A 12,695-nucleotide genomic window follows, 5' to 3' on the forward strand; every position below is an offset into this window, starting at 1 on the left:
GGGTAGCCATGTTAGTCTGCCGCAACCAAATCAAACCGAAAGCCCAGTGGTACTTCAAAGACTAATAATATGTATTTCATCTGATGGAGTGAGCTCTGAATTACGAAAACTTGTGCTGGAATAAATTCTCTTTGTTTTTGAGGTGCCACCAAATTCCTGTTCGAGCATTCTTATTTGGTGTTCCGTAAAAACTTCCCCTTGTATGTGGAAACTACAGAAATACCAAAACGTGATGAGGAAAATGGACCTTGGGATGGAACCTGTAGCTGTTCCCAGATGATTTCATACAGCAGTCCTGGAACTCCCCCCAAATGTCCATTAGCACCTCAAGCCAAAGATACTGCCACAATTCATGCCATTGACAAGTTACCACAATCACACCCAACTGGCCGAAAGCATTCCACAAATCACTGAGTGAGAGTCAATGTTTTATTGAATAAACAGGATACACATACAAATTTAAACGGACGGGATATACAAAATAAATAATTCTATATACCAATTTCAACATTACAGGTTAATTGACATGTATCAAATCACACCCTAAAAACAAAGATTCCATAGTGTCAAAAAAATGGGGAGAGGCTCCAAAGAAAATTTTTTACAGCCATGAATACTTGAGACACAAAGGAAACAGACCACTGTCCCACTAGGAGGAGGGACTTGAGACCACCCCTATTTGGACATAGGGCATTTCTGCACACTCCACTTTACTCCTGATTCTCATGACAGCTGATCTACAAGCACTGGAATCAATTTGGGCAGGGTTCTGCCACACGTCTGCCCTCCCTCGGTATTTTCACAGTTGTGGAGGCAGTTTATTTTCTTCCACACATGCCCTAAATAATCAGGATTCTCAAGGGAGGGTGCTGTTGTCATTGGTGGCATCACAACATCCTCCCCCCCTTTTAAAAAGGTACTAAAATACTGATACATTGCTAGAGCACTGAAACAATAAGCTCTGCAGGTTCTCTGAAGAGACAGCTTTCATTTTAAAAAAGGAAGTCTGTAGCCTCTTTCCTCTTGGAGATGTAAGGAAAAAGGCATATCTGTGCAAAGGAAAAGACCAGAGACTCACTTTTTAGAAAGCTGGGAATTCACAGAACGTCCTGAGCCTATTGCTGCAATACCCTAGAGATATATATTTTAGTGCCATTAAAAAAAATCCAAACCCACTAATCTTTGGGATGGGGGGAGGAGAGGAAGTGGTTTGACCATGATAGTCCAATCATCAAAATGTGGGCTGAAAGTGGGTGGGAGAAAGAAAACCAACAGAAGCATTATTCATGAGGAAAAAGGCAACTCAAAATTGACTTCCAAACCCCCCCAAAAAACATTAACAGTGGTCTGAAAAGAATGGGAGAAACAGGCAAACCCCCCCCCCAAACCCAATGTGAAAACTAAAGTCACAAAAACACGTGCAGAAATTGGGGGATAAACCAAAGCAGTATGAGGCCATAACTCCCTGCCCCCCCCGCCCCGCCCAAAATGGAAAAGCCCATTTAGAGAAGTGAGAAAATACATAAATTCACAAATCCAGGCAAGCACTTCAAAACCTGCAGACTGGAAGACTTCTAAAAGGCACAGGTTGGTCATAACAGAAAAATCCAAAGGATAAGAGAACACCAGAATAGAGTGGTCCGCTGTTCAATGGTCACCTTTGGGCAGTAAAAGTAGAACAGCCTGCCACTAGTTGGAACTTAACCTTAATATAAACCTGCTGCTTTCAAACTGCTCAGCAATAGCCAAAAGTTTCCCTCAGAAGGTCTACTCATATGAAGCTGCCCTCTTACTGAGTCAGTTCTTTAGCCCATTCAGGTCCAAGAGGTCTACTCTGACTGGCAGAGGCTCTCCAGGGTTTCAGCTGGAAGCCTTTTGTAACATGTACTGCAGGGGTGGCCAACGGTAGCTCTCCAGATGTTTCTTGCCTACAACTCTCATCAGCCCCAGCCATTGGCCATGCTGGCTGGGGCTGATGGGAGTTGTAGGCAAAAAAAACTTTTGGAGAGCTACCATTGGCCACCCCTGATCTACTGAAATGGTTTTAAGCCGGAAGTCCCTGGATTCCCTCCAGCAACCTATAGCTGTGCTTGGGTCTGTGCTCAGACTAACTCACATTTTGCATAGTGTTTAAAAAATAAAATAAAAAGCTCAACAGGCTTGGCTAACACCTCTTGCTGAAGGCATGTCTTGAAACATACCTACAGAAACCTCTTGCAGGTGATGGGGTTTCTTATGGATGCGCAAGGCATCCTCTCAAGGTGACCTGGAAAGGGTCCCCGACAGGTGGGAAACCCGGCCTTTTACCAATAGGGCATCAAGGCAGGTGAGGCACACGAGAAGGAGCATAATGGGGGAAAAAACAAGTGGAGAGACGCTATGAATCTTTCACTCACTGCCCAGGTCACACCCTGAACGTTTAAAAAACAGACCTTTCCTTCCTGCGTTTCACATTCTTTGCAATGTCTCTGGCCAAGAAATGATAAATATAAGATTCAGGATTCAGAGAACTGCTTTAGGAATGTCCACAGCTTGAAAATGGCCGCGGAGATTTTTTATTTTCCAATTTGAATAAGGCCCTAATGCCGCACCACCAACGTCTTTTGACAGCCCCGTAACGTTCAAAAGCAACTTGGGGTAAAGAATGGAGATGGGTATACGAGAAACAAGCGTGAAGCCACATTTGGGCACACATTACTAGTTGTGTGGTACTTTGGATCTTGATTTCAGGCAGCAACTTGACACTAAATTTCGAAGTGCAAGAAACCCAGTGGTTTACATAAGGTGCTGACTGGCGACACATACAGAGTAATGTTTGGATTAAGCCACACTGGCACAGGCACTTGGGAGGTTTTTTAAATGGCTGTTAGCGCTGCAAATGCAGCGCATGAAACTGAGCATGGTCTCCTCCGTTCCACCCCTCCCATTTCCTAGGTGTTCTCCGAGCAAACAGAGAAAACGTATTTGTCTGCGACAACCGACTGATCAATTCCCCTGAGCTTCATGTCAGCTCCTGCTTCGTTAGTGAAAACATTAAACAAGACAGTTGGATTGAACAATATGACACGTTTTCCAGATTTGCAACGTTTCCAGATTTTGAACAAGTGTGTGGCAAGAAGGGTGGAAGAGGACTTTCCCATCCGCAACCGCCACACCAGAGTTTTGTATCCACAGGAATCCTCACTTGATGACAAGGCGTGACCGGCTGGCTCAAGACCAAGCAAATGTGTTACGTCCAACACAGGATGTCCACCCAAAATGGCAGACCTCATGTCGTGGCCCTCCCAAGAAATGTGGCGTCTCCCTTCTCCTCCTCCGTAATGGCAACTGCCGCTGGCAGGGAGACATGTAATAGAATGACATCATGAAGCAGGAAGAGATGGCCTAGAGGTCTGTGCTGTGACATGTGAGGCTGGCCCTCAGTGAGACACAACGAGGACTCTAGAAGATGTTTTCTTCCTTGTTAAGGTAGCAGCTGGGTGAGGAGGACCAGGACAGCCCATGGGGGAAATCTGAACTGCAGTCACAGCATATTTCCAGTAGCAACAATGCCAGCATTCCTAAAAGGGAGCCACTTCAACCCTCCTCCACTGCAGAAGTCAACAACTGGCATCATCTGATGGGCTCCACACTATTAAAGGGGAGGACATATAGGGCTTTGGCAATTCTCTTTCATCAAGACCGTGCTATGCCAACTGCATCAACCCATTTTGCTGTTTGTCCTAATACTTCCTTGCTCCTCTTTCCACCTGATTTAGAGTTGCCAATCCCCAGGTACGGGCAGGGGATCCCCAGTTTGGAGGCCCTTCCCCTGCTTCAGGGTTATCAGAAAGCAGAGAGAGAAATGTCTGCTGGCCACTCCATTATTCCTTATGGAGACTGATTCCTATAGAGTATACTGGAGAACTGATCTGCTGGTATCTAGGGCTTGGGGTGGGCTGCTTTTTGAGGTAGAGACACCAAATTTGCAGCATAGCATCTGATGCCCCTCCTCAAAACACCCTCCAAGTTTCAAAAGAATTGGACCAGGGGGTCCCATTCTATGAGCCCCAAAAGGTGCCCTGTCCTTCATTGTTTCTAATGGAGGGAAGGCATTTAAAAGATGTGCGGTCTCTTTAAATGTGATGTCCAGAACTCCCTTTGGAGTTCAACAGTGCTTGTCACACTCTCGCCACTGGCTCCACCCCCAAAGTCCCCAGATATTTCTTGAATTGGACCTGGCAACCCTCATCTGATTACAAGCATACTCAGCAGCTATGATCCTGCAGAGAACTTTTGTGCATAAGTACCAGGGCTTTGGCAGGCGGCTCTCCCTTCTATCTGCAACTGTGTGCCCTGCAACAAGCCAGTCCCTGCCCCCAAACTCAGAAGTAGTTTTAGGAATAGCTCTCAATGCAGGACGAGGAGATGAGATCAGAGAGAAGCCTCGCTTTTGCAATTCAGAGGGATTTGGCCCTGCCAGAGAAACTGTTGGATGAAGACCAGTGAAGGTGCTAGAGATTTGTGGAAATACTCCAACAGTAAACTTGCATTAAAAGGACACAGTAGCAAGGTTCCCTGGACTATACAGATCTTCAGGTCCTCCAAGAGGAAAGCCTCATCCCATAGGAAAAGGGACTTTGTCCCATGGGCGAAGCTTCAAGGTGCCAAAAACCTTACAAGGAAGGTGCTCAACAGACACTGGGAATTTTATGGAAAGGGCACAGAGCCATGCCAGGCTCCCAGCTGCCCTCATTATGGAACAGCTTTATTCCAAATCAGACCATCAAGGTCAGTATTGTCTACTCCAGGATCTCAGACTGAGGTCTTTCACATCACCCATGGCTCGATCCTTTCGCCTGGAGATGGCAGGGATGGAACCTGGGATCTTCTACATATCAAGCCGCCCCCGTTCCTCTTCCCCATCTCCACTAGCTGACATTAAGGCACAATAAGAACATAAGAACATAAGAGAAGCCATGTTGGATCAGGCCAACGGCCCATCAAGTCCAACACTCTGTGTCACACAGTGGCAAAAATTTTTATATACACACATACACTGTGGCTAATAGCCACTAATGGACCTGTGCTCCATATTTTTATCTAAACCCCTCTTGAAGGTGGCTATACTTGTGGCCGCCACCACCTCCTGTGGCAGTGAATTCCACATGTTAATCACCCTTTGGGTGAAGAAGTACTTCCTTTTATCCGTTTTAACCTTTCTGCTCAGCAATTTCATCGAATGCCCACGAGTTCTTGTATTGATGCTTCAAGGAACCACACAACATGGGGGGGGGGGGAGTCCTGCCCAGAGAGCTCTGGGGATCAGAAGATCCGTATGGACATGATGCTGCTGTTCCAGCCACAAAACCCTGGACAAGAAAAACCCTCCTCAAGAGCAGCACGATGGAGCCAGCAGCTGTTCCTTGGCCAAACCCCACACCATCCATGGCATCTTCAGAATCCCTGCTTAGTAGCATGTGAACCATTCTCTGAACTGACAGGCACGACCCACAGACCGGGCGGATTTCACACCACCAGACGGAAGGAGAGTTTTACACAGTATTGCTAAGTTCCAATATCTTTACAACATTTCACTTTTCTGAGTGGGGAGAAAAGGAAGCCAACCTCGCAAGCCAGAGAGGGAAGAACTCAGCACCCACGTGCTGCCACTTGCCACCTGTTTTAGCAAATGCACGCGTAGTAAATCAGCTCCTCCGGATATCCAGACTGGCGTGAGTCAACCTGACGATGTGAGAGCTCTGCTTAATCCCCAAGGGGGAAACTATGAAATTGTATTTCCTGACCTCGCAATTCCTGGTTAGGAAACGATGATCGCTGGAGGCGGCAGCTTTGGCACAAAGGGGCAGTCTTTCACTAAGCTGGCATCCTAACCAGAATCAGTAGGAAGGACAGAAGAGCCAAATAAACAAAAAGCACCTTGGCACTTTTGGAAACAATCACATACATATAGCATGCTTGCCAAACAGAAGGCCGGTGTGCCCCTACTGGTGGACAACGGACAATGCAGAATCACTAACTGCAAAAAACAAAGCTTCGATTTGAAGGAGAGCGTCAGTTAAGTGCCTGCCTGCTGAGGAAAGCGAGAGTATCCTGAACCACTAGATGTCACCCTGGCTTATGAGTTTTGGCACAATGCGCCTCCTACCCTGTAGCTGGAATAAGGAGATGAGTAAGTCCCATTATGTCAGAACGTTAAAACTTTTCTTTGAATGCACAAGCGCAAGCTTCTCTGTATGTGCACATCCGCTAACGAAGAAGGCCCAAACCGCAGCTAGATCTGCTTGCCTGTCTCTCGCTTTCATGGAGAAAAAAAAATTCACGCGAGGAGCACAGAATAGCTAACCTCAGAGGCTTCCATCAGGCGAGTTCCCAAGCCCTTCTGCTGAGTCACTGTGTGGAGGAACAGGAAGAGCTGTCGTCAGTGTTAATAAAACTTAACAGCGTTCAACTGCCCGGAATGAGCCCTCTCACCACCACCTGTACCACAACTGATGCAACAAAACAGCTAGTCGCAGACAGTTCTGTTCTCTGGAAGATCATGCACTTAAATGACGGAGGTGACGGATTTCTGAGAAATGGTGCTGTAGCAGTGAATCTGGGCCCAGGGGGGGCGGGGAGGCGAAGAGCCCAAATTAGGGCCAGAAATGCCAGGGGGGTACAATTACAAAGCCAGGAGATCTCAGCTTGTTCTTTAAAGTGAAACAAACTTCTAAACCTTGAGGGGGGGGGGGATGATGAGTGGCTTTTGCATAATGCTGGAAATCTAACGGATTACTATAGTTAAGGACGGGAAGTAACTTTTGTTTTATACCAATGTGAGATTGCCTGGCGCTTCCGGAGATGTTGTCATGGCATGGGGCGACACACTCCCTGGATTGTTTTATATTAGGTGTGAAGCAGAAATTGACTTGGGGCGATCTCTCACAGGCTTTTCAAGGCAAGATACCAACAGAGGCGGCTGGCCACTGCCTGCCTCTGCACAGCAACCCTGGAAGAACCAACCAGGGCTGACGCTGCTTAGCTTCCCAGGCCTAATACTGGGTTAGCCTGGGCTGCCCAGGTCAGGGCTGTTTCATGTTATGTGGTCCAAAAGATATCTCTGGCGCCAGCCACCTTGGTCTGTCCTTTCCCTATGCGATAAAGCCAAAGGGTTAGTGATAGGGCTTTTTTTGTAGCAGGAATTCCTTTGCATATCCCATACACCCCGCCCCCCCTCAATGTAGCCAATCCTCCAAGAACTTACAGGGCTCTTAGTACAGGGCTTACTATAACTTCCAGGAGGATTGGCTACATCAGAAGGTGTGGCCTAATATGCAAAGGAGTTCCTGCTAGCCTTGGTTAGTGAGAGAAGAGTGAAGTTACATGAATTATTTAGGGGTCCTATAAGCCATATGGTTCCTAAGCACCACGGTCAGCACCCCAGTAGGCCAACTGTAGAAGTGGGGAAAATGGGCATGTAAGGCCCTCCTGTTTTCAGCCCAAGCCTATAATGGAAGGAATATAGCTTTGATGCTTTCACTGTTATGAGGGGGCTGGAACCTTCTGAGGGGTGTATGAGATGTCTGAAGGAGGAAAAAAATACTGCCTGGTGTTTCTTCAGCAACTTGCAGCTATGAGACTGAGTCACGCACAGGGCTTTGGTTGAGTCAGACCTGGAGCTACAACTGCATTTTGCTGCACATCCATCCCAGCACTGAACGGAAAGATACAACAGAAAGTGACATAATGCTGCAAAACACATGGTGGAGGAAAGAGGGAGGGGCAACCCCCAACCCCTTCGATCCAGTTAAGATTGGAGTAGTTAAAAAGGACATCCATTTCTCTGGCCTACAGTGTGCCGGAGTAAACAGAGCAGCGGCATCTTTCACCTTCCCTAGCCAGCCTCAAAAGGCTCCCATTTTACTGTTAGGTGGATGGAAAGCAGATGTTTGACACGAGAGCAAAGGAAAGCTGAAATCATGACATTCCGAAACAAAGATCCAGGTGGGCAACCAGCCATGTTGATCTGAAGCGACAGAACAGATTTTGAGTTCAGTGGCACCTTTAAGGCCAACAAAAGTTTACCCACTAGATACACATCTCTGAAGAAGCGTGTGTGCACACGAAAGCTCATACTTTAAATAAACTTTTGTTGACCTTAAAGGTGCCACTGGATTCAAAATTTGTTTAGAAACACAGGCCAGGACCAAAAGACCTTTGCACAAGTGGTTTCACTGGGATTTTTAGCCCCCAAACTCCATCCCAGTCACAGATCAGTGTACTTCCCTGCCTATCCCCCCTCCCAAAAACACACACTTCTGATGTTATGGCAACTTCTGGAATGTGTTTCTTCAATGCAGTGCGAGTGGCTGTAGCTAGAAGGAAACCAAATGGGCAACCTCCGAGCACACATAGAAACACCTTGAACCCCTAGATACAGGGAACAATTTGGACCCTGATGCAAGTCAAGACCATAAGCCAGCCAGCCAGCCATCAGACCCCACTGGTGGGTTTTTAACAACTTGGAATCAATAAATAGTTAGAAGCAGCAAGAATCCTTGGTCGAGGAAGGGCTCTCTCCTCTTCATGTGGCTCCAGGGCTTCTGGCAATGAACTCTGGACTTCTTCCAAGGCCTTTTCAAGAAGCAGATGTACCTTCTTGTCCCACCTGGCACTACCCAGCTGAGGTGGACTTCACCCAGGCAACAGTGAGGATACTGCAATGTCCAGAAACTTCCCTTGAGGAGGGAGTATGGACATGGAAGGCTGCTCTTTGAGAGAGGGAAGAGGGCAGCCAGTGCCTGGGCTTCTCTTGCCCAACAGATGCAGTGCACGACACATCCCGATGGAAAGAACAAATGAATCCCTGCAACTTCCCGGGGAACGATCAGCCATTGTACTGCTGCTGGTAGCGCAAGTTCAGCTCCCGCAGCTCCCGTTCCCGCACGCGCCGAGACTTGTTGGATTTGGTGGAACGGCTGGAGCGGGTGGACTGGGCCGATTTGGTGCTTTGGCAACGAGATGATGCCCTCTTGAGGAGGTTCTGAGAGATGGAGCGGTGCAGGTTCTTCATGGAAGATGAAGCAGCCATGCTGACCACCCAGGGGTGCTTTAAGGCTTGAAGGGCGGTCATCCGGTCAGCGGGATCCACTGTCAGCAGACGGTCAATGAAATCCTTAGCCAGATTGGACACGCTCGGCCATGGCTGAAAATGCAAGAGACATATGTGAGGGGGAAAGGTTTAACCATCTATTTTGTAAAGCTGATAAAGACATGACTGGAAGAGTGACCAAAGCTGTTTGTTTCAAGCACACAAGTATCCCCACACCGTTTTGCTCAGGGAATACGTGAAGCATTCAATGAAAGCCCTTTTCCTGCCCATGATATTCTTTCATTCCTACCTTTCTGGAGGAGCATGGAAAGAAGCCAAAGAAAAACTCGCTCAAATTTGGCATGCATTTTTGGCAGGAGGGCACTGGATATCCCTACTCAATGCCTCCCATACAAAGCTAAAATTGTCAGAGGCAGCACATGGATCACGAAGTCCCCGGATGGAACTCTGCTGAGGCCCAATTCCAATGTGGCTGCAGTACTTCCTGACAATGACATCTGCCACCAGTGCTGCAGGACTACATGGGTGAGTTTCTGGATGATCTTTTCCACCCGAACAGTGCCTTCTTCAGCCAGGCAATGGTTGGGTGATAAGGAACAATGCAATTAGCTCATCTGACATGTCCCTTGTTGGGACATCATGCTTTACAGACTATGGTGCTATCCTATTTATTATTACCATTGTTTGTTTTGGGCCAAAAACTGTTGTATCCTGTGAAATATGCCCTTCCAGCCGGATGATGCATCTATTTGTTTTATTGTTCTATTGTTTGATTTACTAATTTTATTGTATTGTTTTAAATTTAAATGGTAGGTTTTTATTGTTGGTCAGTTTATGCTGTGATCCGCCTGAGCCCGTTATGGGAAAGGGCAGAATATAAGCCTACCAAATCAATCAATCAATCAATCAATCAAACAAACAGAGTTCCAGAGAGAGGCACAAGGAAGTGCCTACCACACTTCTGCCGAGAGTGTGTGAGCTGGCCCCTACAATATCCTGAAAGACTGTTCAGGAAAGCAGTTAAGTACCACTGGGCAAAACAGGATTAAAAAGCAACCGTGCTCCAAGAACCAGGGGGAGGGGTCACCTTATACAGCACTTATATATGAAAGCCTGAAAGTCTACATCCTGCAGCTACATTGCAGTGTTAATAATCTGTCTCCATATCATTCTTAAAACAGATTAAAAGATTTTGTGGTGTTTAGTTGCGACTGATGCCAATTCTAGAGATCCAATTAAAATAAGAGCCATTCTTGGGAGTGTTCTTATCTTTCAGGCGCAATCTGAAAAGTGAGGATTTCTAAAGGGTTTGTGTTCTCACATGGCCTTAAAATCATTTCATGACACCTACACTTTTGTCAAGTTTAAAGGCAGGCTGCATTCAAGGCATGCTCAGCTGAGGTTTTTAAAGCCCCTTCCCCACAGGCTATAGGTTTGAAGGCTCAGCTACAGGAGACACGAGTCAGGCTGGGTCACCCTGACTCAACCTGTGTACATGTAACATCAGGGAAATTACATTTCCAAGCACTGCAGGATTCAGTTCATGAGCACAGAAAGAGGAGGAGGGGCTTCAACCTTCTCACCATTTTCCAAGCTGAAATGGCCACAGGGAAGCAGGCCCGTAGCTATGGGGGAGGCCGAGGGGGCCAGACCCCACAAATCTCCCCCCCTTTTTCTACCTTTCTGGCCCCTCCACTGCTCGCCCACCGCCTTCCTTGCCTGCCCACTACCTTTCTCGCCTGCCTTTCTCACCTGCCCACCGCCTTCCTTGCCTGCCCACTACCTTTCTCACCTGCCTTTCTCACCTGCCCACCGCCTTCCTTGCCTGCCCACTTCCTTTCTCGCCTGCCTTTCTCATCTGCCCACCGCCTTCCTTGCCTGCCCACTACCTTTCTCGCCTGCCTTTCTCACCTGCCCACGGCCTTCCTTGCCTGCCCACTACCTTTCTCGCCTGCCTTTCTCACCTGCCCACCGCCTTCCTTGCCTGCCCACTACCTTTCTCGCCTGCCTTTCTCACCTGCCCACCGCCTTCCTTGCCTGCCCACTACCTTTCTCGCCTGCCTTTCTCACCTGCCCACCGCCTTCCTTGCCTGCCCACTACCTTTCTCGCCTGCCTTTCTCACCTGCCCACCGCCTTCCTTGCCTGCCCACTACCTTTCTCGCCTGCCTTTCTCACCTGCCCACCGCCTTCCTTGCCTGCCCACTACCTTTCTTGCCTGCCTTTCTCACCTGCCCACCGCCTTCCTTGCCTGCCCACTACCTTTCTCACCTGCCTTTCTCATCTGCCCACTGCCTTCCTTGACGTCCACCACCTTTCTCGCTCCCCCGCCCCCCCCAGCCCCCCACCTAAAATTTTATCCCCTGGGCCCCACTCCCGTCTAAATTTTTCTGGCTACAGACCTGCACGGAAGGTTGTTTACCCTGCCTTGAAGCATCATGCTTTGCAGTCAGAACACAGGGAGCAAAGAGGAGCTCCCCACCCCCACCCCAGCAGCTGTTTCAGCTCAGAAAAACAGCACAGGAGGGAAGGCTTGAAGCCCTTCTTGCCTCTCCACCATGCTCGCAAGCCAAATCCAGCCCCATGTCACTTGGAACTGTTAGTTCTCTTATGGCTATTAAGAGTCCAGTTGTGGCCCCCCTGATCCAACTCAGATCAGACATATCATCTAGTTGAGTCCTCAGTTATTGCTCAGAAGGGTGAGTCTTTTAAAGTGCTCCGAGGCAAACAAAACTGCCCTGTCATGTAGAAGATACAACTCTTCTGTCACCTTGTCCCTTGTTGCAGACACAGAAGGTGCTTGCTGATTGATAATTTATAGGATTGTATAAAATAGATCAAGTAATCCATCGACCCATTATGCAAGTCCCAAGTCCATCATGATAGGCCTTGCAAATCCATATATATTTTTAAAATACAAGTCTTGAAGTTTTGCTGAGGACCAGTTGACAAATCTACCAGAAACAACTAGTAAAAGGAGTTCAAATTGTACCACTTCAAGTTGCAGATGAGCCAGAGCTGTTGCAAGTATAAATGCTCTCCTACACCTTTAAAGAAGCAGACTAAACACCATACTTGCACAGATAAAGACAGTGTTCCTGTAAGAAGAGTGAGTTAAACTCTTCTCTCTGGCATGCTAGATTTGTACACAGTAAGGAACTTAAGATGGGGTACGGTCCAGTAGTACACACAGTCCAGGAAAAAAAATTCATCACTGAATCTCCTGAATATAAACTGGCCATGTTGTGGGCACTCTAAGCTGAGCTAGTGTGAGCTAGCTCAGTTTTCTAGCCTCCAGCTCACACATTTTTGTCTCTGGTCAGAGCAAACTAATTTATATATAGATCAGCCATTTTCTCCTCTGTGGAAGAGTCTTGGATAACATAGCCATGCACGGTTTTGTATATTCCTGGAATCCAAAAGGTATGTCATCTCTGCAAATCAACAATCTAAAGAAAGGTTTGCTATTCAGAATCTGTCAAGTGTCGTAAAAACCTATCAAAGATTCCTATTTTTAAGGCAAAATGCTAGCGTTTATTTAACATGCAAGGCAGGAAATCTGGGCCAGTTGCAAAAAAAAAAGTTTTAAGCTTGAAAAAAGAA

At 47.4% G+C, this 12,695-nt stretch overlaps 1 protein-coding gene across 2 annotated transcripts in view; it reads right to left on the minus strand.

Annotated features, from left to right (window-relative positions):
• Positions 1 to 8,462: 8,462 nt before the first annotated feature.
• The window catches only part of PSKH1 (protein serine kinase H1), a 34,008-nt gene continuing 29,775 nt past the window's right edge, over positions 8,463 to 12,695 (minus strand). For both annotated transcript variants that reach the window (XM_060254315.1, XM_060254316.1), the window contains one exon: positions 8,463 to 9,187. In XM_060254315.1, the coding sequence (XP_060110298.1) occupies positions 8,870 to 9,187 (318 nt within the window). In that variant the 3' untranslated portion in view covers positions 8,463 to 8,869. The remainder of the gene's footprint in view (positions 9,188 to 12,695) is intronic.

This window comes from Heteronotia binoei, chromosome 14 (genome assembly GCF_032191835.1).
Source record: "Heteronotia binoei isolate CCM8104 ecotype False Entrance Well chromosome 14, APGP_CSIRO_Hbin_v1, whole genome shotgun sequence".
In the NCBI taxonomy this organism is placed as follows: Eukaryota; Metazoa; Chordata; class Lepidosauria; order Squamata; family Gekkonidae; genus Heteronotia; species Heteronotia binoei.